The sequence below is a fragment of the Corvus hawaiiensis genome, chromosome 10 (assembly GCF_020740725.1).
Source record: "Corvus hawaiiensis isolate bCorHaw1 chromosome 10, bCorHaw1.pri.cur, whole genome shotgun sequence".
Classification (NCBI taxonomy): domain Eukaryota; kingdom Metazoa; phylum Chordata; class Aves; order Passeriformes; family Corvidae; genus Corvus; species Corvus hawaiiensis.
Genome location: NC_063222.1, coordinates 10,384,644 through 10,412,119, shown reverse-complemented (window position 1 = coordinate 10,412,119; position 27,476 = coordinate 10,384,644). Strand labels below are relative to the sequence as shown.

At 44.2% G+C, this 27,476-nt stretch overlaps 1 protein-coding gene across 1 annotated transcript in view; it reads left to right on the top strand.

Annotated features, from left to right (window-relative positions):
• The first annotated feature begins 453 nt into the window (after positions 1 to 453).
• Positions 454 to 27,476, top strand: part of EPHA4 (EPH receptor A4) — a 104,594-nt gene continuing 77,571 nt past the window's right edge. Inside the window, exons 1-3 of the mRNA XM_048314392.1 lie at positions 454 to 591; positions 1,523 to 1,590; positions 5,927 to 6,590. Of these exons, the coding sequence (XP_048170349.1) occupies positions 501 to 591; positions 1,523 to 1,590; positions 5,927 to 6,590 (823 nt within the window). The 5' untranslated portion in view covers positions 454 to 500. The remainder of the gene's footprint in view (positions 592 to 1,522; positions 1,591 to 5,926; positions 6,591 to 27,476) is intronic.

Below are 27,476 nucleotides of genomic sequence, written 5' to 3'. Positions count from 1 at the left end.
CCGCCAGGTGGCGCTGTTGCTCAACGGTGGCGCCGAGCCCGGCCGGGCCGGGGCGGGCGGGGCGGCGGCAGCTCCTGGGACTCTCCCGGGACGCGGGGCCGTCCCGGGCTCGGCGCGGGGCAGGTCCGTGTGCGCGGCGCGGTCGCGGCTCCCACGCCGCTCTTCCTCTCCTAACTTTGTTTTTTTCACCTTTGTCCGTCAGTTTTCGGAGTTCGGACACTGTTAGGGTCAGAGCCCCCTGCGCAGCGCTCGCCGGCCGCGGCCGCTCGAGGCAGCGCTCCCCCGCTCCCCCCGGGAGCGCCCCGCAGCGCCCGGCCCGGCTCCCCGCGCCGCACGCCCGCGGGGGCGGGGCGGGGCGGGCGGCGCGGAGCGGGCGGCGATTGGCGGCAGCGCCTGACGGACGGGCGAGCCCCGCCCCCTTGGCAATGTCTAGCGCGCGCCGCGCGCCCCATGTAGGCAGTTATTCCGCTGGGATAGCGCGGCCGGAGCGCGGCGGCGGCATGGCCGGGGTCCCGATCTGCGCCCTTCTCCCGCTCCTCGTCGGCGTCTGCGGCGCCGTCACCGGCTCACGGGTCTATCCCGCCAACGAAGGTGAGGCTTGCCGGCGGCCGGGCTGCGCGTTTTCCCGGCGGGGCGCCGGGGGCAAAGTTCGGTGCCCCCGGGCGGGCGGCGGTGCTGTGCCATCCCCTCTCCGCCTCGCCGCTCCGCTCTCCGTCGGGACGGCGCTGCCCCCGCGCTGCCCCGGCCGGTCGCTGCCCGTCCGGCGGCCACGGACCTGCCCGAGCGGCGCTGCGGGGGCCGCCCGCGGTGCCGGCACAGGTGTCGCGGGGCGGAGCGGCCGCCGCTGCCCCGCGCGTCCCTCCGCGCCGCCGCTGTCCCGGCCGGGCCGGGCCGCCGAGGTACTGCGCTCCCGTGAGCGGCGCCGGGGCGGCCCCGGATCGGAGGGCGGCTCATGAAACCGGTTCTCCCGGGAGCTCTCGGCGGCTCTGCGCCGTTCCCCAGGGCCCCGGTTCAGCCCGTTTTGCGGGACGGTCCGGCGGCAGCTCCGCGGGGGAAGCCGGCAGCCATCCCGCGGTGTGGGCGTGGGGCGCTGGTCTCCTGGGGAGCCTCTGCCTGGTCTTTCGGTGCCCAGCCGTGCTCCTGGGGTCCCGGCAAGTACCGATTTTGAGCCCATCGCTGGCATGCGGGCGCGCTGTCCCAGGCGGCGGGAGACGCGGCGCTCAGCGCCGCGGGAGCGCTCCGAGAGGCGCTCCGGTGTCTCCCGCAGGTGTGCCGGGACTCCGCCGCTCCTCTCCGCGCCCCTGAGCGGCTCCAGTGCGCCGGGAAACGAACGTGCGGTTCCTCAGAGTGAGTTTGGAAGTGTTTTTAAAATATTGGCGCGGTCGGAAATAACATTGCATTTCAAGTGGTCGGTGGATGCGATTGTGCTCCGCACATATGGAAACGTTCAGGTAAATCATTTATTTTAATATTGCCTTTTGGCATCTGGAATTTAATCTCTTTTATTTGTACCTTTCTGCAGTTACCTTGCTGGATTCCAGATCAGTTCAGGGAGAGCTGGGGTGGATAGCAAGTCCCCTGGAAGGAGGGGTAAGTTTTAAACCGCTATCTGATCAAAAGGGTAAAGGGGGTGATTAGTAACTTTCAGAGAGCCCTAATGGCTCGATTATTGTTGATTGTGGTGAGGAGGTCAGATTTCTTCCCTAGCTTACCAAGTGAATTGCTCTTTGTTGGAGAAACTTTATACTCCCATTGGATAGTTCTGTCATGGAATAAGTGGAAACCAAAAGGGCAGAAAAGAGGTTTCAGAATTAAGAGATTGGTTGAGGCATAGGCTTAGATGCCTATTTAAAACTGAAATACCAACAAGAAATGTGATCTGCCGACTGAATTGGCATTCTTGACTGCTATTATTTTATCTGTGGACCGTCTTGGCTGGGAGATGTTCAGGGTAATTGCTGTTCTATTTCTGGATGAAGGAGTAGGGATCAATATACACGATAGACCTTTTGTTGTGATGGGACAGTTGTCCTATTTCAGAGTGTAAACATCGTGTGTTTTGGTTTCTGAACAGATAAACTGCAGCACGCATTGCTTGACTGTGATTCCTTGGAGTTTCTTTTTATGTACTTTCACAATTGTCTTGTTGAAGAGAAGGCTGCTCGAATGCACTGCCCAGTGGTGATGCAATGACGTTAAAAGGTTCATTGCTGGGATGAGAGTCCCTTTGCTTAGAGAGCTGCACACAAGGTAGCTTTATTTTTTGGTTTAGCTTTATATTGTCGGATGGGTACTGTGCTGCTCCCTCATCTGTGCCCTGACCTGCAGGGTGCCCAGTGTCTCTCTGGGAAACTGCTTCAAATGTTGGACTCTGAAGTTGCTGGGATCTGGAGGAGACTGTATGTCATGGGACTTTCTTTTAATAAGCAATTAGAAAGGCGCCTTCTTTCTTCATATGAGCAATGCAACCAAAAATGCCAGCAATGCACACTAAACATGAATGTAAAAAAAAAAATTCCAAATCCTTTTAACACTAAATGAGTAAAAGCAGCTTGGAATCCTTAAGCAGAAGTAACTAAGTCAAAGTGTTTGAAAAAGGAAGGTGCTGAAAGATCAGGACCTGTGCACAACAAAGCACTGGATTCTTCAGGAAACCTACAAAAACTTATTTTTTTGTGTGTGCGTTCCCACTTGTAATTAGAAGAAACAGCTAAGGAAACAGCAGTGAGAGAAGGAATCCGAGGCTGCGTTGGCTGGTGGTGCATTATGCATAAGCTCTGAATAACCGTAGCATGGGAGAATGGGGGATTGTTTTGCTCCTCCATTGTTGTTCTGGGTGAACTTGACTACAGTCCTGGCTTGTGCTCCGCCTGAGCACACTGTGCTGTCCCCAAAACTCGGTTTTCCAAAGAGCGGGGATGTGATTGGCAGGCCTCTGGCAGCGCCCACGGTGCACATTCAGTGCTGATTGCAGGCAATCGCCCTCATCTTTTGACAGTGTGGAAAGGTACAGCTCTATCTCGGTGAGAGCTGGGATTCCTTGTTAATCCCGCACGCTGGAAATGTCAGTTAATGAGATGGGGTCTTTCAAAGGGATATCTAAGGCTTTCCAAGAGAATCTATGCTCTGTATTAAAACAGAAGCTAAAATACAAGTTTTGATAAGTCAGCAGTGGAATCAATGATCAGAGGACAGCTGTATATTATTAATGGCTGTTGGATTCCCTCTTTCTCCCCAAGTTTTTTCTGAAAGTGCCATGCAAGCTTGAGAAGGAAAAATGTGTGCTCTTATTGTGGACGTGACTCGTTTCACTAAACCTACATACATGTGTTCTATTTTTAAGCCTGTTGTGAAAAATTTAAGAGTACATGGTCTGTTTCTGAGATACAGTGCTTGGAAAGCATTTACTTCATATGCTGCAGATTTATTTCAAGCAGCAGAAACAAACTCCTTTATTGTCTTGAGAAGAATTTGTCCTTCAGTGTTATTCTTTAACTGTGTATACTTTATTGTCTGTTTAAAAAAAGATATTTTTCTAAATCTGAACCACACTGTTCCTGGGGTGTGATGGTTGTGTGGATAAGAAGGGCTGGAGATAAACATAGTCATTTAGCAGTGACTAGCTATATAGTAGCCCTGGAGGAGTTAATGAATTGTATTATGAATGTAATTAATGATTTACTCTTGCATTTCACAGTTGAAAAGCAGGTTTTGTGCCCAGAATGTTTTAATCTGCATCATTAAACTGTGGGAAGAGCTGAATTATAAAACTTAATTTCAGCTTGAAAGCAAAAAGTTACAGCTTTGACCACATACTTCGAGTTACAAGTCATTTACAGTGGCTGGAAATTTTGGGCTGTAGTTACTTGCAGTTCTGTCATAAAGATGCACTTAGATGTGTTTCGCATTTGTGCATTAATGGAATAAGAAGTCCAACTCTGTACATTTGTGTGTTGGTCAGCAGACGGGTGTGTTGAGAACCTGATCCAAAAACTTGCTGAATTCAGTTGCTGTGTGTCTCTTGACCTCAGCGGTCTCTCTATTGAATCCTCTAGCAGCATCCTCCATTGTGTAAATGCACTAAAGGAAATCCCATCAACAAGTATTATTTCCCTTTGCTTCTTCCTTTCTCTTGTACCACACACAATATTGGTAGCGTAGACAATCTGAAGATAAGCAGAATGGAAAGTGATGGATCATAAAGACAATATTGTAACAGTAAACTAGCTCTGTGGTGCTGTAAATTAAACAACTCTGTCTTCTTACAAACAACATATTACACTTTACATGGATAGATTACTTTTTAAGATTTATTTTTTTCTTTTCTCTGGAAAGGAGTGACATGCTGAGTATTGATTTCCCCTCTCCTTTATTTTAATTTGTAGTTATCTCTAGGCAGCAAATAAAATATTACTCTTTCTGCTCCTAGTGACTCATGGTGCTAGCTGCTGTCATTCTATAAACGGATTCAGCTAAGCTGGAAGCTTTTTAAGTAAAAATCACTTGCATAAGAGCAATCCTTGTGAGAAGAATGCAGGATATTATACGAGAAGCCCCCTTATGTCAAGAAGGCTTCTGTTTATCAAAGCTATGGCTTCAGTAGTTCTGAAAAGCACTTCTGAGAGGTCACCTTAAAGTTATTACTGTTTTCTAAGGATAATGTTACATGCTTCATTGTATTGCCTGCAAACCTAGTCAGCATATCATTATCTAATTTTTTTTAATAGGGAAGGATAAATTGAATAATATAAATTGAAGTGCTATGGTTTTGCTGGGTTTTTTTTCCTGGAAAGATTTCTTTCCCTAGTGCCCCTACTTGCCCTTCTCTCCCTGCCAGTAGAGCACTGTGATAAACTTTCTTCTGTCTGTGATAATACTTTGACCAATTCTTTTCGGAACTGTTGGGTATATGTGCTTTCCTTTTCTAAGTTCATTATGCTGAACTCCTCCATCTCCTCCTTCCACACCTGCCTTGGATTACATGTGTTGTTGTTGTTTCATAATCATGTTGCCTGTTTGGCACTTCTAAAGATGCCTGAACTTGATTTCAGGGGTGTAACAATTTTGCAGAATGCTGCTATCCTGATCTTTCAGCACTTTCTCTCTCTGCTAACCTTTTTGGGATTCTGATAATATGAATTTAGCTGTTTCCTGACATTTTCTCCAGAAAAAAGATGTGCATACATATTTCTTCTTTTTTTACCTTCCCAGTACTAAGAAACTCTGTTTGGATAACAAAGTTATGGTGGTGTTGCTGGTAGACTGATGATGTTGTCTCCTTACCTGTTTTTCCTTCTCTAAGAGCTACCCAAGTCAAGGACCCAGGTCTCTGTAGACAGCTATTTCTGCCCATCTCCAAAGTAAAGGCTTTGCTGAGTTTGTCTGGGATATTGGTAGCCCAGGAAAGTAGTTGGCAGCTTAGAGAAATAATAAGGGATGGCTTAAGAGTTTTTAAAATAAGTGGTAGTGATGTCCAAAGTGTGGCTGTCACTCCGTGTGAGTAAGTCACGCTGTGTCACCTGTTGGATATTCCATGTGCAAAGCAGGGTCCATGAGATACCTGCTGCCAAGGAAACACTGCAGGTCAGTGCTGCTCTGTGAGTCTGGAAAGTCCTGTGTGTAGCCCTGCTCTAGGCAGGGTCCTGTGAACTGAACTGTAGTACAAGTAAACCTGATCAGTTGAGGGAGCATTCTTGAATGGCTTCAGAGGGCCCTTAAAACACATGCTTGCTCCTGGAGGCTTGAGGGGATTTGGAATTTGTTTCTCCTGAGCAGATGCTTCCTTTAATGCCCGAGTAGTTGAGGACTTGGCTATGGCTTGGTCTTTCGGTTTGTTTTTTTTGAAACAAGTGCATATTGTTTGTTGTGAAGCTCTGTTGTTCCTTTTAGTACTGATGTGCTTTTCTCCCCCTTTTCCTCCCTGCAGTGGGAGGAAGTGAGCATCATGGATGAGAAGAACACTCCGATCCGCACCTATCAAGTCTGCAACGTGATGGAGCCCAGCCAGAATAACTGGTTACGAACTGATTGGATTCCCCGTGAGGGGGCTCAGAGGGTTTATATTGAAATCAAGTTCACGCTAAGAGACTGCAACAGCCTGCCGGGTGTCATGGGAACTTGCAAAGAGACTTTCAACCTTTATTACTATGAATCAAACAATGATAAGGAGCGTTTTATTCGTGAGAGCCAGTTTGCAAAGATCGACACCATTGCTGCTGATGAGAGCTTCACCCAGGTGGACATTGGCGACAGGATCATGAAGCTGAATACAGAGATCCGGGATGTGGGACCACTCAGCAAGAAGGGGTTTTATTTGGCTTTTCAGGACGTCGGTGCCTGCATTGCTTTGGTCTCTGTCCGTGTGTTCTATAAGAAGTGTCCGCTGACGGTTCGGAACCTGGCGCAGTTTCCAGACACCATTACTGGCGCTGATACCTCCTCGCTGGTGGAGGTTCGTGGCTCCTGTGTCAACAACTCGGAAGAGAAGGATGTGCCAAAAATGTACTGTGGGGCAGATGGCGAATGGCTGGTGCCCATTGGCAACTGCTTGTGCAATGCTGGCTATGAGGAGCGCAATGGAGAATGCCAAGGTAGGATGAGCCATATTGTACTCTTCATTAGGGCTTAGTGGAATGCATAATTGAATCAGAGATGAGAGAAATGGACTAAAGCCAGTGATTAGCAGCCCTGTGGGATGTGGTGGGACAGAGGGGTTTATGAAGAAGTCCAATAGCTCCAGGTGGCAAGGCTAAGCATTATATAATGCAAAACAAATGATACTGCTGTAATAGGCAGAAGGTGAAACACATTTTCTAGCAGATGCCTAAATTTGATTTGGCTCGTGATAGTCACCAAAATGTGAATGACTGCAAAGCAGTGCAGTTGAGCTACTGTTGTTTGAAGAGACAAATCTTTAAAGAGAACTTTGTTAAGTGCAGGAAATTCTGGCAAAGTCGACTTTGGGTAATGCGGTAGGCTAAGAACGAGTCTGGGAGGCAGGACAGGAGTTTTAGCTGGATTACTTTCCCATTTTGGGAAGTGGAAGTCTTTGGTGTTTTACTTGTTGCAAATTTTTAGCACTAAGTACCCTTTGATATTTGACTCTGCTGCCTTTGTTAAATATTTTCATTTCTCAGAGAGTCTTCATTGTCAGTTAAATAATGGAGGTGCTAGGATACTCTTAGAAATGCTAAAAGTCTCCACCCCACCCTCCCACACACACACACACACACCATCCTGTGTGCTGCAGAATTAGGGATTAAAGTTTGTATAAAAGACAGATTTGCCTAAAAGAAAAAACCTCAATACCTATAGTCTCTGCCTCCCTTTTCTGAATAAAGAAGCTGTAGAAGGTTAGGGAAGGAGAGAAGAGAGTTTATAAATAAAATATCTTTAGCTTCTGCTTTGAAACTCTTGCTTGTGTAAGCATAAATTAAGATCAAACTTAAATGGATTCTTGCACAGGTCAGTGAGCTTAATTTTTGCTGGGTGCTGAATTGAAGGTGCTCAGCTTCTTTCGAGATTTGGAACCATGTTTTTAGAAAAGATTCTTTGGAGTCTGTTGCTTCATGTCTTCTTGGTGTGTTTTTTACTAGGGCATTTTTATCATCTTGAGACTGAGAACAAGTTAGCAAAACAAGTAACTGGCTCTTTTGTGATGGACTTCTAAGAGAATGGTGTCTTTTGAATGTCCTACTTGATTTCTTTTAAATAGTAATTTACAGTCAATATGAAGTTCTTTATTATGCATTGAAATTAAACCTTGGTAGGAAAAAAACCACTACATGTGAACTTCAGCCTTAATTTCCTGAGTTTTTGCTCTGTGACAGATGCCCAGTGTGGCATAGTGGCAACAAAATTGCCATTGGCCCTACAGAGGACTGAAAAATGAGCTGACAGTGACATACCTCTCTGGGGTGAAATATTCTGGTTTTTCTTGGGGTTTTTTTGTTGATTTTTCCATCCCCTCAGATGGAAACTTGAAAGCCTGTTTATTATGACGTGTGTGAACCTGTGACTGTGGTACTGCCTGGGTGCTTCCGGGGGAGCCGCTGGTGGCTGGGGAGATGCTATAACTCTCTTATAGCTCAATAACTTCTGAGCAAAGCTTCCAGACACCTTACCAGCCTGGGCTGTGAGAGGAGGAAGTGAATAAACCCATTTATTGGTTTATTGCACAGAGATGATTCCACCTTCTCCTAAAGGCCCATTAGGATAGCACTGGGTCACTCTGATTGACACAGATCATCCATTTTTCAGTGTCAGTGGCCCAGATGTGGTGAGCTAATTGTCCAACAAATCCTGTGTTGTTCAGGGGAAATCTCTTGAGGTTTTGTTGATGGGCAGTGATTACAGTGGCATGCTTTTTAAATTTATTTTTGTAGCATTGGACGAGACCTGGGGGATGACTGTCAGCTTACCTAAAGGCTCTCAGCTGCATCTGGGGACGTTTGGGCTCAGGAAACCCAATTCTCCATTTCCCAATTAAAAGGAAGATCAGGTGATGCCATATTGACAAAGGTGTTAGAAACGTTCTGTGTCTTGGGCTCTCCAGAGGGAAGTTGGCCTGTGCTAGTCATTTTGAGAGCGTTCGAGCCAGCGCATAATTGAAAGTGCTAAACTCATTTCATCAGCTGTTATTTGTGGTTTCCTTTTCTCACATTTGCCATTCTCCAGCCAGAACAGTTTACTGGGAAGCACCGCCTGATGAATTCATGAAGCTCACCAGAACTGTGCAGCTCCTCTCTGGTTTCCAGTGAGGCTGTTAAAGCAGTTTGGCCTTTGACACCACTGAATGAGGTTTCCCTTTTTCTTTCCCCTCTTAACTTAATTGTTTAGCAAATGTTCTGCTCTGACAGGTTTTTGGAGGGGAGGAGGAGGATGAAGTGAGGAGGATTCCTGTGGTTTTGATATAGAGGACTGGGGGCAGGGGAAGAGACTTTGAGTTTGGGAAAGGCTGTGGAAGGGTGCTGGTCTGGGACTGGAGCTGGTGAGCAGGTTCCACCTCAATTGTTTTTCAATAGGTTGACTGTGGCAGGACAAATACAAGGAAAGGTCAGAGGTTGTCCGTTTCCTCATCCATCTTCCCCTGTGATCCTAGGGTCAGAGTTAGGATTGATTAAGATCTTAAATGTTTGACAAAAGCTCAGTGGGCAGGAATAGTTCGGGCCAGTGGATTGGGGCTTTGCACTTGTTGGGAGATCCCCAGTCTGTGTTGGAGCTCCTTGTCTCCTGTGACCTGCTCTCTGCCACACAGTGCTGTGACAGACCAGCTGGTCCTTGGCTTGTCCTGCAAGCTGCTTCAAGTTCACTCACCCTCCCAATTTTTAAATAATGCATTTTCCTTGAGATTCTTTTGCCTAATTTCTGATGTATGTGTGGGAAGCGTAATGGAAAGCCTTTTCACGTCTAAAGTTCTTGTAGTGGGAGTTAATGACTTTCTGACCTCAAATGGGATTTTTTTAAAAATTGTGTCGGTGGTATGGAGGTGTTTGAGTATGATGACAAAAAACTGTCCTTTCTCTGACTGCTGTTTTTTTCCCAGCTGACTTTATTGATGATGATTGTCTTACCAAACATCCATAATTGTATGTGTATATGTATATATTTAAGAACCTGGGACAGGAAGGAAAAGAAGCTAAGCATTTAATCCATTTTTATTTGGGAAGCTTCACAGGTGTCTTGACAGTGGTTCTGCAAAATTGGTCCTGATCAGTAGAAATTTAGGTGAGCTCTGATTCTTTGCTTCCAGGTGAACTTGTAGCTGTGAATTTGATGCAAAAAAAAAAAATCCAATTTGCTATTTCTATTACTGTTTATTTTCCCTCAAATGTTCTGTGTTAGTGGCTATCTATTTAGGAGAACATGAATGTCGAATATTGTTGATGGAAGATGACTATCCCAAATAGTGGCACATCTCAAGGCTAAGGCAATTAGTGCTTTAGGGCAAAGCTGAGACATAAAGTAATTTTAAACTTCACTTGTACACATCATTGTGTAAATTGTTTTGTTACATGTTAATAAAACATGGTTTGGATTTAGTTATAATTTCTTTATGATAAAGCACATATCTTTCTAACTCAAAGGAGGAGGGGGAAAACAAGCAGGAAGGGAGAAAAGACAGATTAAAGAAGCAATAGACTGTAGCCATCTGTGATGATTTTGATGCTGTGAAATTACAAATCTCAATTTTAGACCTGCCATTTAGTATAAATATATGAGACAGTTGAGATTTTTACTGTGATATTGTAAAGGTTATGAGAGCCAACAGCTTTGTCTTCATCTACACTTGCTTTTTCTGAGTTGTGAATTGGCCAATTGGCAGAAAATCCAGTGTCATTTAAAATATGGCTCAGTCCTGGTTTCATATCACTGCTGTTTTTAGAATTTTCCTTCGAACTTTGATAAGAGCATCCCTAAGAAGTAATAATTTGAATGATAAGATTCTTTTTATCTCGGAGGCTTTGAAGAGTGGCTGTGATCATTGAAAGCAGCAGTTCAGTTTACATCAGAAGGTTACAGTCTAATTATATGTTTTTCTGTGATAAGATTCTTGGATGGTGAGTTTTTTAGGGGTGGGAAAGTAAAGTAATTTGTGTGTACTTTCCCATTTTAGTAATAACTTTTTTGTCAGAATAGCACTGATGTACAGTCTGGCTGCACAAAAGGGTGATCAGAAGGGTGACTAAGACTGCAGATTAGAGATTTCAGAAGGATTTTTTTTTTTTTTTCCCCAGGTTGATTATTTTTGGCAGGGGAAAAAATGCACAGACTCAACATGTTAGGTTTTAAAAGGAGCTGAGAAGACGGAAGCTACAGGCGGGGCCTGGGAGCAACACTGAAACACAGTCTGTCTGAACCAAATTTAGTTGGTTCTCTTCTCTGCTGATTTGGTTATGTTATGTTCTCGTGTAGCTCAGTAGATCTTCCAAGGGTTGCTCCCTCTGTGATTTTCTTGTACCACCTGGTGCATTTCAAAATCTGCATTTAAATGTCATTGCAGGAGTTCTATTGCTTTCTCCTGCCTGGCCTCCTCGGAAGTCAAGTTACAGTTATCAAGCAAATGTCCCTTCATGTATTGCTTGGAGAAAAGCTGTGATTGCTTCCCTTTGAATTTCTGACAAGACTCTGCTGCTACACAGGGGAGCAATATCTGGTCCTTACTCTGTGTGTTCCTGGTAAAAAGCATGGTCCTCAGAATCAAAGCCAGATGAGCTACTGTGGTGGTATGGATTTCATGGTAGGTCTGGGTAGTCCTTTGTGGGACTTCCAGCCCATCTTCTGGTTCTTGTGTGTTCTTTTAGGATAAAAAAACCCAGCAACCCAAAACTTTGCAGACAACTCATCCACTGTGTGATGAGTTCAGTATTTAGATTTTGCCTGGGTAAGGGTTATTATCTGTCTAATAATATGCTCCACTGAGCTTGATCTTCATTGTGCTTGTGAGACATGATTAAAGAAATGCTCAGCAGTACACTAAGGTCTTTTGAGACTGCATCAAAAAGCCCCCCAAACTTGTGAGATAAATATTTTATCTCGTTTCGTCCCATTATGCCACATCCTTTTCATATGTTGTAGGGAGCAGGTGAGGTCACACAGTTTTGTGAATTAGAGACAATTAACACTCCCATGACTAAATGGCCATTTTATGAATATTCAGAGCCTGCTTCACCTCCCTGGGAAGCAAACATGTTGGTTCCCTTCTCCTTCCTCCTGCTAGAGACTGGGGAAGCTCTCCCTGTGAATAGGGATTGGCAGCTGTCGGCTGCTTTGCCTTTTGGATGCAGCAAATTCCTCATTTACATCTTTTGTATACACCCTCATGCAAAGTAGCACACCCATTTCCCCATTTCAAAGGAGATAAGAGCTTCCTTTGGAAACGCCAGCCAAAATCTCCTTCTGTTTATGCAGAGCTCAAAGATTTGGATTTTATGCAAATGGATTCTGTTTTGATTTTTTTTGATCTCTTTGTTTGAGACAGTGTAATATTTGCTCAGTGTGCTCCTCATGTCTTGACCATGGCTGATTGTTGCTCTTGCCCCTATGTGCAGCTCCTTTCCAGCTGGTGTGTGGGACAGTGCTATGCTCAAACCCTGACCGTGTGTAAAATGATGGTTGGGGTGTGGAAGTGCCACTTCTCATGCCTGAAGGGGCTGCAGGCCCTTGGGTGTCATCTCCTCCAGATGTTCACCAGTGATCACCAAGCTCTTCTGTAGCTGCATCCTCAGCTGGGGGGATGGTGAGGTTCAGGAGGTGGGATCCCCTCTGGGCTGCAAGTGTGCACTTGGGACATGAGAAAGCTGCATTACATTTTGACATTTCCTATGCTTTGTGCCAAGTACCTGCTTAGGCCTGGGCAAGTGTCCTTCCCTCTGCTGTCTGGGCTGGCCTTGGCCCATGGTTAGAGTGTGGTGAAAAGGGGCTCCCAGCACTTGGGTAAGTAAACATACAGAAATGTTCTTCTGTCTTTATTTATTGAATGAAAATAATCTGTGAGAAAAGTTCTGCTTTCTTAAGCCTCATGATTATACAAGAACCCATATTTTATTTTATTTTTGATTTTAGTGGCTTTCTTTTCTTTTTAACTTTCTTTATTTCAACTTTACTTAACATTGCCTTTGGCTTGAAATAAAGCTGAGGCTCATTAAATGCTCCCAAAACACAGGCTTGTTCAGAAGGATTTGTTGAAAGGTTTATTGATATAAGTTAGAACACATGCTGCATGAATGTACTGTATTTCTTTAAAGGACTGTTTTTCATTTTGTGTCTTTATAAATCAGTGGTATGAAATTGGGACCCTGATCGTGTTGGGTGTGCATCCTGTGAGAAACCAGAAGGAGAAACGTGGTTGTGGGGGGGGTTCGTTTTTGTTGGATGTCCAATTAGTGTTTAACTTGAAGGTAATTTCACAGGGGTAGTAAACTGTGCAGTGTGAAACCTGGTGGTGTAATTAAATGGAGGAAGGGCTCTTTAAAACAACAAAGGAATGTGCAAAAACTTTGCTTTTGTCCTAATAGTCACCCAGAAGGGAGGTCATGCTGTTCAAAGTACAATATGGATGGGCTATTAAGGTTGGGAGAAAAAAAAAAAAAAAAAAAGCTATACTATACAGTTGGTATTTGCTTTGGGTCATTTAGTCATGGATGCCTAGAAAAAACTCCATTTGCTGGTCTGCTTTTTGTACTTCCCTTAGATGGCTGGGTTTAAATCTCACTAACACTGAGTTAATCGGTACAAACCCACTGAAAGAGGTGTGCTGGGAAACAGACTTTGTATTCATGGGGGCCTGGTGCTGCGCAGCTTGGGCTGTGAAGAGGCAGTCTGGGCAAAGGTGGGGGTGCTGGGCAGGAGGAGGAGGAGGAAGGATGCTTCTGTACTGCAGCAGCTGGAGGATGGACTGGGTAACTTTCCCAGAGGCACACAGGATGTCTGTGACTGAGATAAGACCAGAGTGAAGGTTGAATGTGGCATCCTAGCTGTAGATAGCTTCTGCCCCTCCTCACTTGTCAAAAGTTATCTATTGCTCACCTTTTCCTGATGAGGGACCCATCTTGCACATCCTCAAAACATCGTTTGAGCTAAGGAGATCAATACCTATTGCTTCTGCTTGTATATGTGAAAGCTTTGTACAGCCACACTACAAAGCTGCAGTACAGTGTCTTAATTACCCAGATAATCCTGTTTGCTTGTATTTTTAAACTATGGAGTGCTGGGTAATTATTCAATTCTTAATAGAAGGCAAATGGCAATGTAAACAATAATTAGGATGTTAGACTAATGTGCTTCAAAGCAAATTGGATTTTTTTTTCATACCATTCAGCATGAAGTCCCCATAAAGCTGACAATTTAGTGGCAAGGAAGCAAGTTCCATTTTGCTTGCATTTTCTGTTATCTCCTCATGCCTTGTTTCTGTGAATGAGCTTGCTGTGATGCTGCTGCCTGCTCCAGCGCAAATGGCAGGCTGACAGTCAGTTCTCCCCATTTGCCTATTCTCTCCTGCAGCTTTTTGTCCCCTGCAGCCAGGGCTTAGAGGTCAGCAGCATCCTAAATTCCCTCCTGTGCCAAGACAGGTGAGCTTGGAGCAGGGTGGCTGGTGCTGGTGGTGTAGCCAGCACTGGGCTCAGTGGGTTGTGGCTGTCCTGGACCAGGGTCCAGAGGAGAAGGAGCAGGCTGAGCTTGGTGACTTAAGCTCTTCCTGCATTTGGAAATAAAGACATATTTCAAGGGAAATTCAAGTTTCTGGCTCTTCAGTTGTTGACAACAGGGTAGTATGCTGTGGGTCAGAACTGCAGCTTGTTATCTCCCTTAGCTTGGAGAGCTCTCCTGCTTTTCACAGTTCGTATCAGGTTTTCCTAGGAGCATGATGTGAGTCACAAACACTGATGCAAAACACTCAGTTGATGTCTGTTCTATCTGCAAAACTTGTGTGTGTGACATATTTCAGTACTTGCCCAGACCGTTAATTAAAACCTGCCATTGTATCCATTCCTCACATTGTATTTAGCCCGTGATTGAAAGGTGAGTGTTGAGGCAGAGGCCTCAGTCAATAATGCTGCTGCTTCCTGAAATACTTTAATAATGTCTCTGTCACACCGAGGGTTTTGTCTGGCCTTCACTGTGTGTTCTCAGTGGTCTGAAGGGATTGAACAATTGCCTTTATTTTCCCCATTATCAATACTAGGAAAGGCCAAAATGTTCTCCAGTGTTGATGCTGAATTACAGAAATTGAATTACAGAAATTTAATTTAAAATACATTTTATTCTTGTCCCAAGAACTGTGTGCGTGGGGGAATAAATGGAACACTTCCAGAGGTTATGGCTGAATATTTTTGATACAAGTACAGGCTATCTTTATATTTAAGTGTGCACTTAGAGGGGGTTGATTTTGTTATTTTAAATCCCAGAGGGTTTTTGCCAGGCCACATTTTAATAACCCTAATTAACAAGTCTGTCTTTCCATACATCAAACATCTCTGTCTGGGGAGCTGAAGAATACCTACGAGTGCTTCTGTGAACTTGGGGCTTGAATTCATTTGTTTTCAGTTTAAGTTTTTCTGCTGCTGAAAAAGACATCGCTGCTTTGAAAACAGTTTCCTTTTGAAGTGTCCAGCCTGGCAATGACTGAAGCAGCCACTGGGCAAATTAGCATGTTAAAGGGAGCGGATCAATACCTTCTCCTTGCCTGATCTCTGCGGGGCTGGGTCTTGGCAGCCCTTACTCAGGGTCTGGCCAGCTGCACCCCGGCATTTCAGGGGAGCCATCAATAGTGGAGTGGGTTGTGTCAAGCTGAGACTGCCTGATCAGGTGCCCAGGCTCTTTCAAGGATGGCAATTTGAAAATGGATTTGAGGGAATTGATAGCTTTGGGAAGATCAGACAGCTTGTGTAATTATAAACAGGATTAGAAGGAAAGTGGAGGGAGAAACAGGAGATCAATCGTAGGGCACAAGTTGGCTGAACTCTTCTGATGCTTGAGTTTTGTTGTACTTAGCTGCTCTGTGTAGGAGATTTCTTTGGGCTGTTTGAAAAGACAAGTAAACACAAATTAGAAAGAGAGTGTGTGGGCAGTCCCTGCTGTTTGGCAGAAATGCTTGGAGGCAGTGGCTGCTGGGTAAGCGTAGCAGGAGATGCTTAGGTTCAGCTGTGTTTGCTGACAAACTGCAGAAGGTGGTTGTGGCTTCCCTGTGTGAGCCCCAGCCCGTGTGCCCTCACACCTGCAGCGGCCCCCTCTGGGAGCTGGCGTGGGATGCTCTCTCCTGTCCTTGGCTTTCTCTTTGCCAGACTCCTGCTCACTGATACAGACCTCCCTTCCTGGGCCTTTGGCAGAGCTCAGTGTCTGCTCTCTGAGGAGAGACAGCCCCTGCCTTGGGAGTGGGAGGAGCACCAGAGGGTCCTCCTCTGTCCATCACTGTTGACATGATTGCAGTAATCAAAATGGCTCTGGAGCTGTTCTGTAATGGAGACTATTTCTTGAGAGGCTTCCTGCAGTCTCGCTCACCAGAGATACCAGAAGATAGCAGAGTTCTGTTGCTGTTTCTTTTTAGTGGCTTCAGTATTTGCATCTTGCACATCTGCCAGCCTTCCCTTAATCTCTGAAGTACCCTAACACAGTTACTAGGTTGACACATTTTGTCCACTAGTAATTAGTTCTTGGATTTCCTCTTTTATTTTTGTGGTGATCAGTAGTCTCCAGGGTAGAGCTAATAAGACAGCTGAAATCAGGACCAGGTCCCTGTATGTGCTCCACCTGCTCATTAATCAAGGACTCTGCAGTTAATGAGTGTAATTTCCAGGTAATATTTAATCTTAGAGTAGCAATAGTTACGCTTAATGTGAAAGAACTTTTTTTGTGGTGTGTTGCTGAAGTCATTCCCATGGCACATTAGAAACCTCTGCTACTCCCAGGTGCAGTTGTGTCAGGCTGACCCATATTTGGACTACTTCCAAAAATCCATACAAGATTAAAATACTGGATCCAGTATTTCGGCTGGACATGACACTTCAGTGGGTGCTGAGTGCAACACACATGCCTGTAGACATGGCTGATAATGTACACAGTTTTGTAATGCTTTGAGGTTCAAAGGCCTCTCTGTGTGGAGAAGAAAGCTGAAAGCAGTCAGCTACAGGGCTGAAGCCAGTGTGTATAACTGAAGGTGCATCACTAAATACCTGCAAGACTGTTTCCATCCTTTTCGTCTGAATCTTCCCATGTGCAGATCCTTTATCCATTTAGTTGATTCACCTTAAAGTTCTCAGTGGCTCTTTGAAGATGTGCTCTCAGTGCCCAGGCTTAATGTGCCCAGAATTAATGTACTTGGTAACCTTAAATTCAACACACCCAATAGCTTGGGAAAGTGAACTCAAAGGGTTGTGGGCACTGTGAAAGCACGCATTTGTAGCTTTAGGATTCTTTAATTTGGGAGAGAAAGAAGAACAAAATCCATGTAGAGTCTCAGCAGCAGAAGGGAAAGGAGCATGGCCACAGCTTTGCCAAGGAAGGTGGCTGGCCAGCTCCAGGAAGGGGCAAGAGCCCTTGTCTGCTGTGGAAGAGCAGCACTAGCTGTGACAGAGGTTGCTGAAGGTGCACTGTGGGCTGGTCGAGCACTGCAGGGACCTGCCCTTGTCTTAACAGGAGTGGTGCAGTCCCAAGAGCAGTATGTGGCCCTATTATCTCATCTCCTGCCCATTAGGCTGCGCTGAGATGGTGACTGTGCAGAGCTGCTGTTTTTAGTTCGAGATGAACTGTAATTGGGGTATGGGAGTGTGCAAAAGGAGACCTCCTCCCTCTTTCCTGTTTGGTTGGGCATTGGTTTGTCCATCTGTGCAATCAGAGGACCCTGCTGTTCTAAATTGTGCTGAGTTTTTTAGCAGCTCTCAGCTCACTGTGGGGATGTGGGGGGCAGGAGTTCTGCCCACTGTATTCCCCTGCTTCTTTAAAGGTCGCCACTAAGTCCTCTTTCTTGTGGCTGTGTGTTTAGCTAGCCTTTTGCAGCAATCATGCTAATTTGACCTCTCCATACACCTGTATTAGAGTCAAAAATCTACCGTAGCTAAGGAGAGACATTTTTCCATGGGATTGCTGAGCTCTTTGAGAATGATGAATGACAAAGTTAACTCTTGTGCAAACATTGCCTTTTATTTGACTTTGTAGTTTGCCCTTTGAAATACAAACATATTTGTGTCAATCAGCAAGTCTCCTTTCTGGAGTTCGGGTTGACCCTGTGGAAAGAAATGTGACTGTGCAATTATTAAAGGTGAGGCCTTCACTTTAACAAATGCTGAGTAATTGCTATTCACTCCTCTCTGTGCCTGTGCCATAAATGACAGTGAACTGCCCTTCAGCCTGGCTAAATAACAAGGAAGATACTTGTTTGAAAGGAATAATTCTTTAGAAATTTGCAATGTGTCAGAAGTATTGTGTCACAGGGACTTGTGGGTAGGACAAAAAAAAAAAAGATGTCTGTCTCAGCTTAGAGTGCAAGAACCTCAGTTGGGCTTTAAAATGCATTTAGGTCAAATACTGTATCTATGTCAGTCAGAGTTAGTAGGGGTTGTCAGGGTATAGAAGAGGGCAGAATTTGCCCATTATAAAAAAATCTGAAGTGTATATGGAGGTGTGATACTCTGACTCTTTATGATTAGAAGGATGAAAGCTCCTCCTCTCCCCTGCCAGAGTGTTGGCAGGAACTGGAAGAAGTTTCCTAGGAATGTTTCCTAGGAGTTTTTTCTACAGTCGGGAGACCTGGCCCTGGTTGGTGCCACTGCTCTGATTTTTGTCCAGGGAAGTTGTCAGCCAGATAGTGAGGCTATGGATGAGTTGTGCCAATGAAATAGAAACTTAGACTTCATTACTACTTTTGGAAAATAACTCCTGTCCTCTGCCAAGTATTTTTTCTTGCTGTTCTTGATGTAAAAGCCTTCTGAGGAGCCAAAACTATGGCATAAATTCAAGCTTATTAATCATTACTGATGCTTTATAGAGATACTATCAAGATGGCCCAGTGCTGATTTGACCTGCCTCTTCTTTCTGTATTAGGTTCTAATTCCTATATCTTTGTTCAGTCTGTATGTGATTTCTCAAAATAAATTGTTTATTGCCTTGAGCTCAACATCATGAGTCTTGAAGGCAGACCTTCAATAATAAATAAGTTCTCCTGGTAAGGACAAATAAATTTTTGAGAACACTTCTCAATTTGTTTCTCAAAGAGATTTTTTAGAAACCAGGAGATTCTGTTTTACCTGTTCACATCAACAAGCTTATTTTGGCCTTACTCCGGAAGGAAGTAATTGAAACACTAGGCAGTGGCTTTCCTAATAGTCCAGAGCTTGACTGATGGATTTGTAGCCCTTAAGCAGGCTTTAGAGACTAAGGCATCCCTTCTGCCTGTGTTCCAGCTTACTGACCAGAATTTTTAGGAGTTCAAAGGTTGGACTTGCTAAAGTTGAAGATACTTTGAAATGTCTCTCACCTTTCTTCTTTAACCAGAGGTGCACAGAAGTTGGCTGCCAAGACAGAGCTGATAAACAGGGCAAGAAATAATGGGCTTAAATTGCAAAAACAAAAGGGTAGGCTAGACCCAAGGGAAAAAAAAATAATCATAATTACTGAGATCTGTAGTGCCAGTGCAGATTGCCCAGGAATGTGGGGCAATCTCAGTATCAGAGGATTTTCAGAGTAAGTTAGACACCCAGTAGCATGGTTTAACTACAGGTTATCCTCCAGTGGGGCTGGGAATAGGCTGACTGTGATCATCTCCACCCATGTCTCTTGTGGTAAGTGCTCTCTTACAGTTGTTATGGGATCACCGTTGTCTTACAGCTGAAAAGTAGCTCTTGAGGTCTGACCTAGAAAGAGAGACTTGATCATACTGTCTCCTGACTTCTTTCCCTCAAGAAAAACTTTTTGTCTGAAGAGGTCTCTTGGCTACTAGAGCTCTTTCAGCTTTCCAGTTTAACCAGCTCCTTTCAACTAAACAGAACCTTCTTTTGGTGTCTTGGATAACCCTCTCTGTTTGTTCCAGTCCTTCACAGAGCCAGAGGGGGGACCCTGAACAGGCCCTGGCTTTTCCAGTGAATCATGGCTCTACATATGAGAGTCATAGCTTCATTTTACTGGCCTTAGTATCCCCTCAGAGTATCTGAGCCCATGGTAATGATAGAGTATGTCAGGGATGCTGTGGAGTAGCCATAAAGAGCTCTGCCTGTCACTGGCTCACCTGGAAAGAGGAGCAGAAATGCTGCTTCTGCCTGAGTTCTTCCCCTGCCCCTGTTCTAGCAAGGCTGCTCTCCTCGCTCTGGAGCAATGCTGTCCCGGACACTGGGAGCAGCCCAGAGTAGATGTGTGCAGCAGATGTGGTGCTGCACTCCTTGCTTTGTGGGTCTGTGCTGTGTTTTGGCTTAATTTTGCATTCCCTCCTGTGCACCTGAGATCCTTGGCAGATGTATCTCAGCTTGTTGAAAGATGGTCCCCTTATGCCAACAGAAGCCTTCTCTTTGCATCCAGGTTGGTTTTAATGTGGAGCACATGTGCTCACCTAAATGTTGAATAAACAAGTAACTCCTGAGGAGATATTGTCTGCTCAGGTGCAGTCCTATATCTGTTAGGATGTGGAGAAGGGATATTAAAATTGTTTACGAGGTCAGAGCTGTAGTGAGCCTTGCACCACCTTTGAGTTACGACATCATTACCTGAGCTGCGGGAACCAAGAAATAAAACCATTTACCGTGAAATATGAGGAGTGCTTATGATTTTGAAGTATAGAGAGGAAGAAAAATGTGCATTATGTCCTAGTACTTTTTATTTGTTGGGATTTTTTTGTTTTGTTTTATTGCAGAGGTTTGTTTTCGCTTACTGGTGACACACATAGAATAGATATGGCATTTGCTAATAATGTTTGTGCTAGAGAAATGCTCCTTTTACTTGTTCATTTCTTTTGGGGTCACTCTAGGAAAAATGTTCCCTCCTAAAAGGAATAAATTATTCAAGTTTATGCAAATAAACATGCTATTATTTATCTGCCTGGTACCTGCACTCTTGCAAGTCCAGTCACTTGTTTTCATTTACCACGCTGTGCTTCCTGTCCTTTCTGTGAACAGGTTCTTTTCTGCCCTGGAGTAAGAGCCATTATGATGTTCATGCCATATGAATAGTTGCACCTAAAACATTAATAGAATAGAACAGAGATTGCTGAGGCAATATTGATTAAGCTTATTATTCTCAAACAGATGAGCAGCTAGCAGCTTACATCTGTTATGAGACCCACCAGCAGTCTTTCAAGAACTGAAAGCAGTTGATGCTCTATAGGTAGTGATTTATCGAAACATATTTCGACAGTTTTTGTATTGTCCTGTGTAGATACTTGTCTCATAAGTAATTTCTGTGGAATTAAACAACAGTATTATGAAGTTATGTATCTGCAGAGTGAGAAAGAAATTAAAAGCCATGAACAAGAGAGAAGAAAATGTAGGTGTAAAAGCTGAATGAATGTGGGCTATCAAACAGAAAGATGTGCTGTGGACAGCAGGAAAGGCAGCAGAGATTGTCCTGGGAGAAACTGACAGACAACTGCCATGCAGTAAACCAGTATTTAGCAAAGTTAACTTTCGGTTTCTTCAGAAAGTGGATTTTGTGGTCTTGCTGGTCTGCTGTTATGTCAATGACTCGCATGAAAACTTCCTTGAGTCAGAACATCTGTTGCGGCCAATGGAAGGATTCCTCTTGACTTTAATGTGCTTTGGATCAGGCCCAAAATGCAAATAGTTTTTCTCTCATCCTTTGAAGTCTTTAACATTTCATGGGCTCCCTTATGTTATTGGTGATTTGCACCAGAGGTATTTTGCATGCAAATGAAATTTTGGCAGTAACAATGACTGCATTGGTGAATATGCATGTAGGTGTATCAGTAAAGCAGATTTTACTTTTCAGTGTATCAAACTAGAAATTTCTTTGTAACAGTGAGTTATTCACAGTATCTACAGCTGCAGACAAATGTATTGACAAATGCATGTAAAAGACTGTATAAAACTGTCAAAGTACATTTTGATACATCTGTATAGAGCCAATTGATTTTTCATTTTTTTTATGGCTTGTGCAGGTTAATACATGTTTTCTGTATGAAACTGGCATTTGTCACTAACTTCTCAAAGCACTGTAGATGTCATAAATTTAAATACTGTAATTGAACCTGAATTTACTATGGATTTATTTACCAGATCAAAGAGTAACTTCAACCAACAACACTTACTTTGTTTGCTAATATAAATTCCTGAGCTTAGGGAAGTGCCAGAGAAGGACTGTTCCTTTGAATTATGTGCATGCAACCCAAATCACTGGGATTTTAGTTGTAATAAAACTGGAAGTATATTTTTTAGCTGAGAGATCATGCTGATTTTAGTATAAACATTTTGAAGTTTCTTAGAGTCATAAAGACTATTGTGGTGTTCTCATGGGTGTCTGCAATACCAAGGCAATAAAATATGATAAGTTTACAGTGACCCTGTTTACCTTGTATTAGGAGCTCACTTTTTCATGTGAGGTGGGTGTACTGGGTTCTCCCCAGTACTTGTCCAGTAAACCTTGTCTGAAAAACACTGAGCCCTAATGAGGGCAGCATCTTCTCATCATGGGTTGCCACCTGCCCTGGCCACTGGGATGCTCTTCCCCATTTAAAAGTCACCCTTTCTTGCTCATCTGCTTAGTTTCATATGGTCCTGACCCAGCCATTCCTGCCTGAGCCCTCATTTGCAGAGCAATCCTGCTGAATCCCAGCAGGCTGAGCTGAGGTCTCATCCCCTGGGGCCTCAGCCTTTCCTGCTTCCCTGCTCCCTGTGGCACCTGGCCCTACCGGTCCTGGCTGGGCTGCCTGTACTTCAAGGGTACAGCCAGCCAGTGCCTGGGAGGAGAAAGGGAAAAACAATTTGTGTTTCTAATTGCTCTAAGATATGATTACGAGCATCTTTCCACAGAAAAAAATGTCTGCTAAATAGAGTAATGCAGGAAGGGCTTGTCAGTGCTGTTGCTGTTGGGAGATCACCGTGTATGACTGGAAATGTAAAGAGTTAGTCACTCTTCTTGTACCCCAGGCTGTTATGTAAAGCTCTTGCTGGGAATGCCATTGCAACAGGGAGGGAGTAGCAGGAAATAAGGGCTGGGGTCAACAGTGATGTTTCCCGAGCAGTGAGAAAGGATGTGTCAGCTGAGTGGAGGTGGCGGTGCCCAGAGTCCTCACCTGAGCTGCAGCGGTGGTGCTCGCAGCAGGGCTTGGCTGTGAGAGCTTCTGTCTCTTTCAGTGCATCTTTTTGTGTAAGAAAGAAGCACATAAATAATCGAAACCTGAACGGGGTATTTTGTAGAATTATATGTGATTACCCAGCTCATAAAAACCACCAGTCACCAATAATACTTGTCTGTTGTCAGTGGAAAGTCTTTAAAGGAAAGAAGGGTCTTTCTGGTTCTTTGTGTTTAATTTTGTGTTGATTGAGCCAAGTTTCATTTTCAGAAAGAGGAAAGGCAATGTAAGGGTGCCTTAAGGAAGCATAAGGGGAGGTAGCATTGCAAGTCAGAGTATGTTGCTGGTGGCTTTACTGGGACAAAGTCTGGCAAACTGATGTACTTAAACTGTTAAGGATAGCAAGGGTTTGACTAACACTAGTTCTGGTCCAGATAACACTGATGGGAAGGGAAGGAAAGGAGTGGGGCTATGGACCAGGTTTTGCTAAAGAGTAGATTTGGAGGTGCTGTAAAGCCAAGCCTTTTCCCACGGGGCTGCTCTCAGCCCGAAGCACCCAGAGCCTTGCTGAGTCAGCCCCTGCAGTCCCAAGGGCAAGTACAGAGGGCTCAGCAGGCTCTGTGGCCCTGAGAAGCCGGTGCCAACCAGCACACAGCAGAAGCAGCCCGAGGCTGCCCCATTCAGTCCTGGAGCCCTGGCTCCTTGAGCAATCTCCAGCTTCAGAGAGCACCGCTCTGCTGCCTCCAGTTGCTTGTACTGCTTCGTGGTGCCTGAGCCAGGCTTGACTTTCCCTCCTCAGCCTTGCTCCAGGCATGTCTCAGGGCACAGCCTCAGGAATGGCTTCAGGAGAGCAGGAGGGAGGGGTGCAGTGGCATCTATGCAAATCCTCAGCTGCTTTGAGCTCCTCTGCTCCAACCCAAGCTGGGGAGGTTTGTGCTTCATGGGTTGTTCCGTTCGTTTAAACAGGCTGCTTGTATTTTCTTCAGGCAGGCGGTGTCCCAAATTATTAAGTAGCATGGACTCTTTAATATCATGAATTTGAGGGCTAACTTTGATATGAGCTGCATAAGCAGAGAGTAAGAGCTGCTTCATTCCTGGTAGAGGCTTGTTGGTAGATATTGGCAGGGAGTGTCTAGTTAATTTTTGAACTCTCTTACTCTGTCCAAAGTTAAAAGCTGATCCCAAACTGCCAATGCCATCTACAACCTAGCACTAGGTGGTTACATCTCAACCCATCAGCTTTGGTGGTTCAGAGGCACTGCTCAAACCATACTGTGATACCCAAGCATGCTTGAAATTCACCTCACAAATGTGCTGTTGAGTTCCTGATTCACTGCCACCCCTCTAAAGAGTCAGCAAGTGACAGTCGGTGCAGTGAGAGCTGGGCTCTGTGCAAATTAGCATTCCAAAATAAGTATGAGGTATTGCCCAATTAATATACTCTGCATTACCTAAGACCATGAACAGCCTCTTTTGTGAGGGCCAAAGTTGTCTTTATAAATAACTAATACAAAGATGTGTTCAAATATGCATGGAATGCGTATTGGTTATTTTAAGCACTAAAAAGCCTTGTTATCTGGGAGACCAAAGACAGTTGTTTTATTGTATTGAGTCTTAACAACACATTTGAAACTTTTCAGCCGGGTACAAGTCTAGAATGAGACTGTTCTCTTAAGGCTGAATCACATCAAGTTGTAAGCAGTATTCTATTGGCAGTGCAGAGGGCAGGATGGAAAGAGGAGGGTTGTCCACCCAGTGATGAGACAGGTTTAAAATGCAGAAATTATGGGTTTACATGGTATTTGTTCCCTTCTGCAGTTTGGGGTGGGGGTTGTTTGGTTAGTTGAATTTTTTTTTGTTCTGGTTATTGGTTTGTTTTGGTTTGTTTTTTTTTTTTAACCCACCGGAGAATCATTCCAGGCTTTTTTTCACTGCCAGGAGAGATGTGCTTTGCCTCTAGGATGTGAGTGACAGTGCCCGCTTAGTTGTGTTTAGAGGGCGGGATTGATAAAGCAGCACACAGTGTGCAGACTGTGCAGTGCTGATAGCTGGCCTCTGGCCCGAACAGGGACCACCTGATGGATCCAAACTCAGACTCCTGTGGTGCACAGATCTGGTTTCTTGTGAGGCTTCTCAGTACACAGCCCTTGGCTCTGCTTCTCCTGCCTTACAACTTTTCTCTCAGTAAAACCCCACTAATGATGAGAATTTCGATTTGCTACTTAATTTTATGGTGATATCAAGGTGAGGAGACTCAGGCCATGCATTATGAGGGTGGTTTTATGAGAGCAGTGATCAGGCTGTTGAGTCATTATATCTACTTTACACTTTGGATTTTCATTGCTTTATGGAGCATGTTAATTTTTGTTTAGTTTGCCAGTAGCTTATGAGGGATAGTTGTCTTTATCAAAAACTGCCACCAGCTCTTTAATCGCTACTTCTCTATGGTACCACAGTTCTTAAAAACACACAGGCAGGATTTTATCCCAGGTAGATATTACATTGTGGCTTCAAAAATACCATTGTGTTTTATTTTGGCTTGTTTTCTTCTCTCAGTTGCTAGGAACAGATATAACACTCAGAACAGTGTGAGTAATAATCAGAACTTCCTAAATATCAACTAATGTGGGAGATAAAAACTACCCAGGTGACGTATTTGTAAGTGCAAGCAGTAATAAAGCCATATGAGAAGTCATTATCTCCACATTTTTTAAATCACTTGTTGAGACATATATTGCTGTTTATTTAAAATACCCTTAGTACAAAGCTCCTGGGAATACCAGTTAGAGCATGGTATGCAAGTCTCTCTGCGTGGGGGTTTCCATGGGCAGCTGTTCTTTGACCTTGCCCTACATGAGGAGTTTCAGGCTTTCATTTCTGGATTACCAACCGTCCTCTCTCAGGATCACACATTCACCTTAGCTTTCTCAAAATGTGATGGCAAATCAGATTGCATTAATGGAAAATGTCGTGGCCTAGAAAACAGCTTTTACTGCTGACAGAATGGGCTGATGAAATCTGGGCTGGTAAGGTATGCTATTTTTGACTGTGAAAAGTAGCATTTTCTGAAGGTTTGCTGAATGCAGTAATGTGATTTCATGTTCCTCTTTGTTAGTCATCTCTAGCTGCTGGTGATGGTAATGGATGTTGTTAATGTTCAACATTTAATCAGCTAAAGTATGTGTCTGTCTGCTTTTCTTTCTCAAAATTTGCAAGGATTGTTACCAGCTCCGTGTATTTTCTAAGAAGTCAAAAGCAGCTCAAAGAAGGTGAACCATGTCTGCTAAATCTGTTTGAGAAGCCTGTGAGTACAAATGAATGATTATGCGAAAAGAATTCAGTCTTCCCTCTGACTAAAGAGGTGCTTGCAGTAACTGTTGGCTTCCACTGTCGTCCTCCAACGTTGCCATGACCATTTAGTGAGGTCTGATTCAGACTAATTCCCACAATCTCTAGGTTATTCCCCGCTGAGGCTGGGATATTTGGATGTCTGTTCAGACGTAGAGTTTACTTTCTAATTAGCACATCAAGAGTGCTTTTTTTTAAATTTTTTTTAAATTTTTTTTTTATTTTTCCTGAAGGCCACAACCTCTGTTCCAATCCGGGCAGGTGAAATTTCACAAGCACTTTATCATGGCTCATACCTCAAGCATCCGAACACGCCTTTCTGATTGTCATTCGTATCCGCCTGTCATTGCCTCTGGCATTTGCTGAGTTCACGTTTCCATGTGATTTACTGCAAAACATTTTGTTTAACGAGTCACTAACACACACTGACAGGGAAGTCCCCCTCAAGAAGCTGAACTAATGATAGCCTTCATCTTTGCTTTCTTCAGGTAGAAGCTAAAAAAATCAATCTCTTGGTATCCGTGCTTTAGACTTGGCACTTAAAAAGAATTCTTGAAACTTGCAAACTCTGACCTTGAGTCCGTGAGTGGTTTGAATTGCAAATGCTCTTTGTCATGGGCTCTGTGTGTGTAACAAGGTGGAGGAGCTCTGAGGCAGTGCCCCTCCTCCCTGATCAGTTGCAGAATTTCCAGTGCAATTGGGTTATGAGTCAGTAGCAGCTCTGTGAGTGTTCAGGTAACTACTGAGGTGTCTGGATGCTAAAGCTGCTCCTTGACAGCATTTCTGGGAAACCTTTTAATATACCAGAGCAGCTGCTCTTTCTTCTGGCCCTGGCTTCTTTGGTGCATGCCCAAATAAAGTCACTAAGTGTTTGCAATACCAAAATCTACTTCATGTTGACTAAAGTGATTCATACAGTCTTATAAAAGATTGCTTATCTCCCATGATGAGTTGGGTGCAACTGCAAAAATAGCTGTAAGTGTCACATTCACAAAACATAAGCAAATGCATAAGAATAAAATATAGCAAAAAAACCATCTCCCCTCTTCTCCCAGTTGGTTGCTGATCTCGTGTATTTGGGGCTCTGCCTGGCACAGTGCAGATTTACTGATCCATTAGTGGCTGCTGTTTGGCTGCACCTTCACATAGGAAAAATGTTTCTTGAAAATAAACTTGGCACATCAGACACGCCATAACTAATTCATTGCAGCCAGCACATTTCCTCCTGTTCTGCTTAACTGCCTCAAGTTTTGATTATGTACAAATTTAATGGTTTGGTTCTGCTAGAAAATCCGGGGTTTGTTTATTTAAATTTATATTTCTTAATGAATGCATGCAAGAGAAAGCACTAAGTAATTACAAGTGAGGAACATGGAAAACTACTATGCTGAGCTGAGCATTA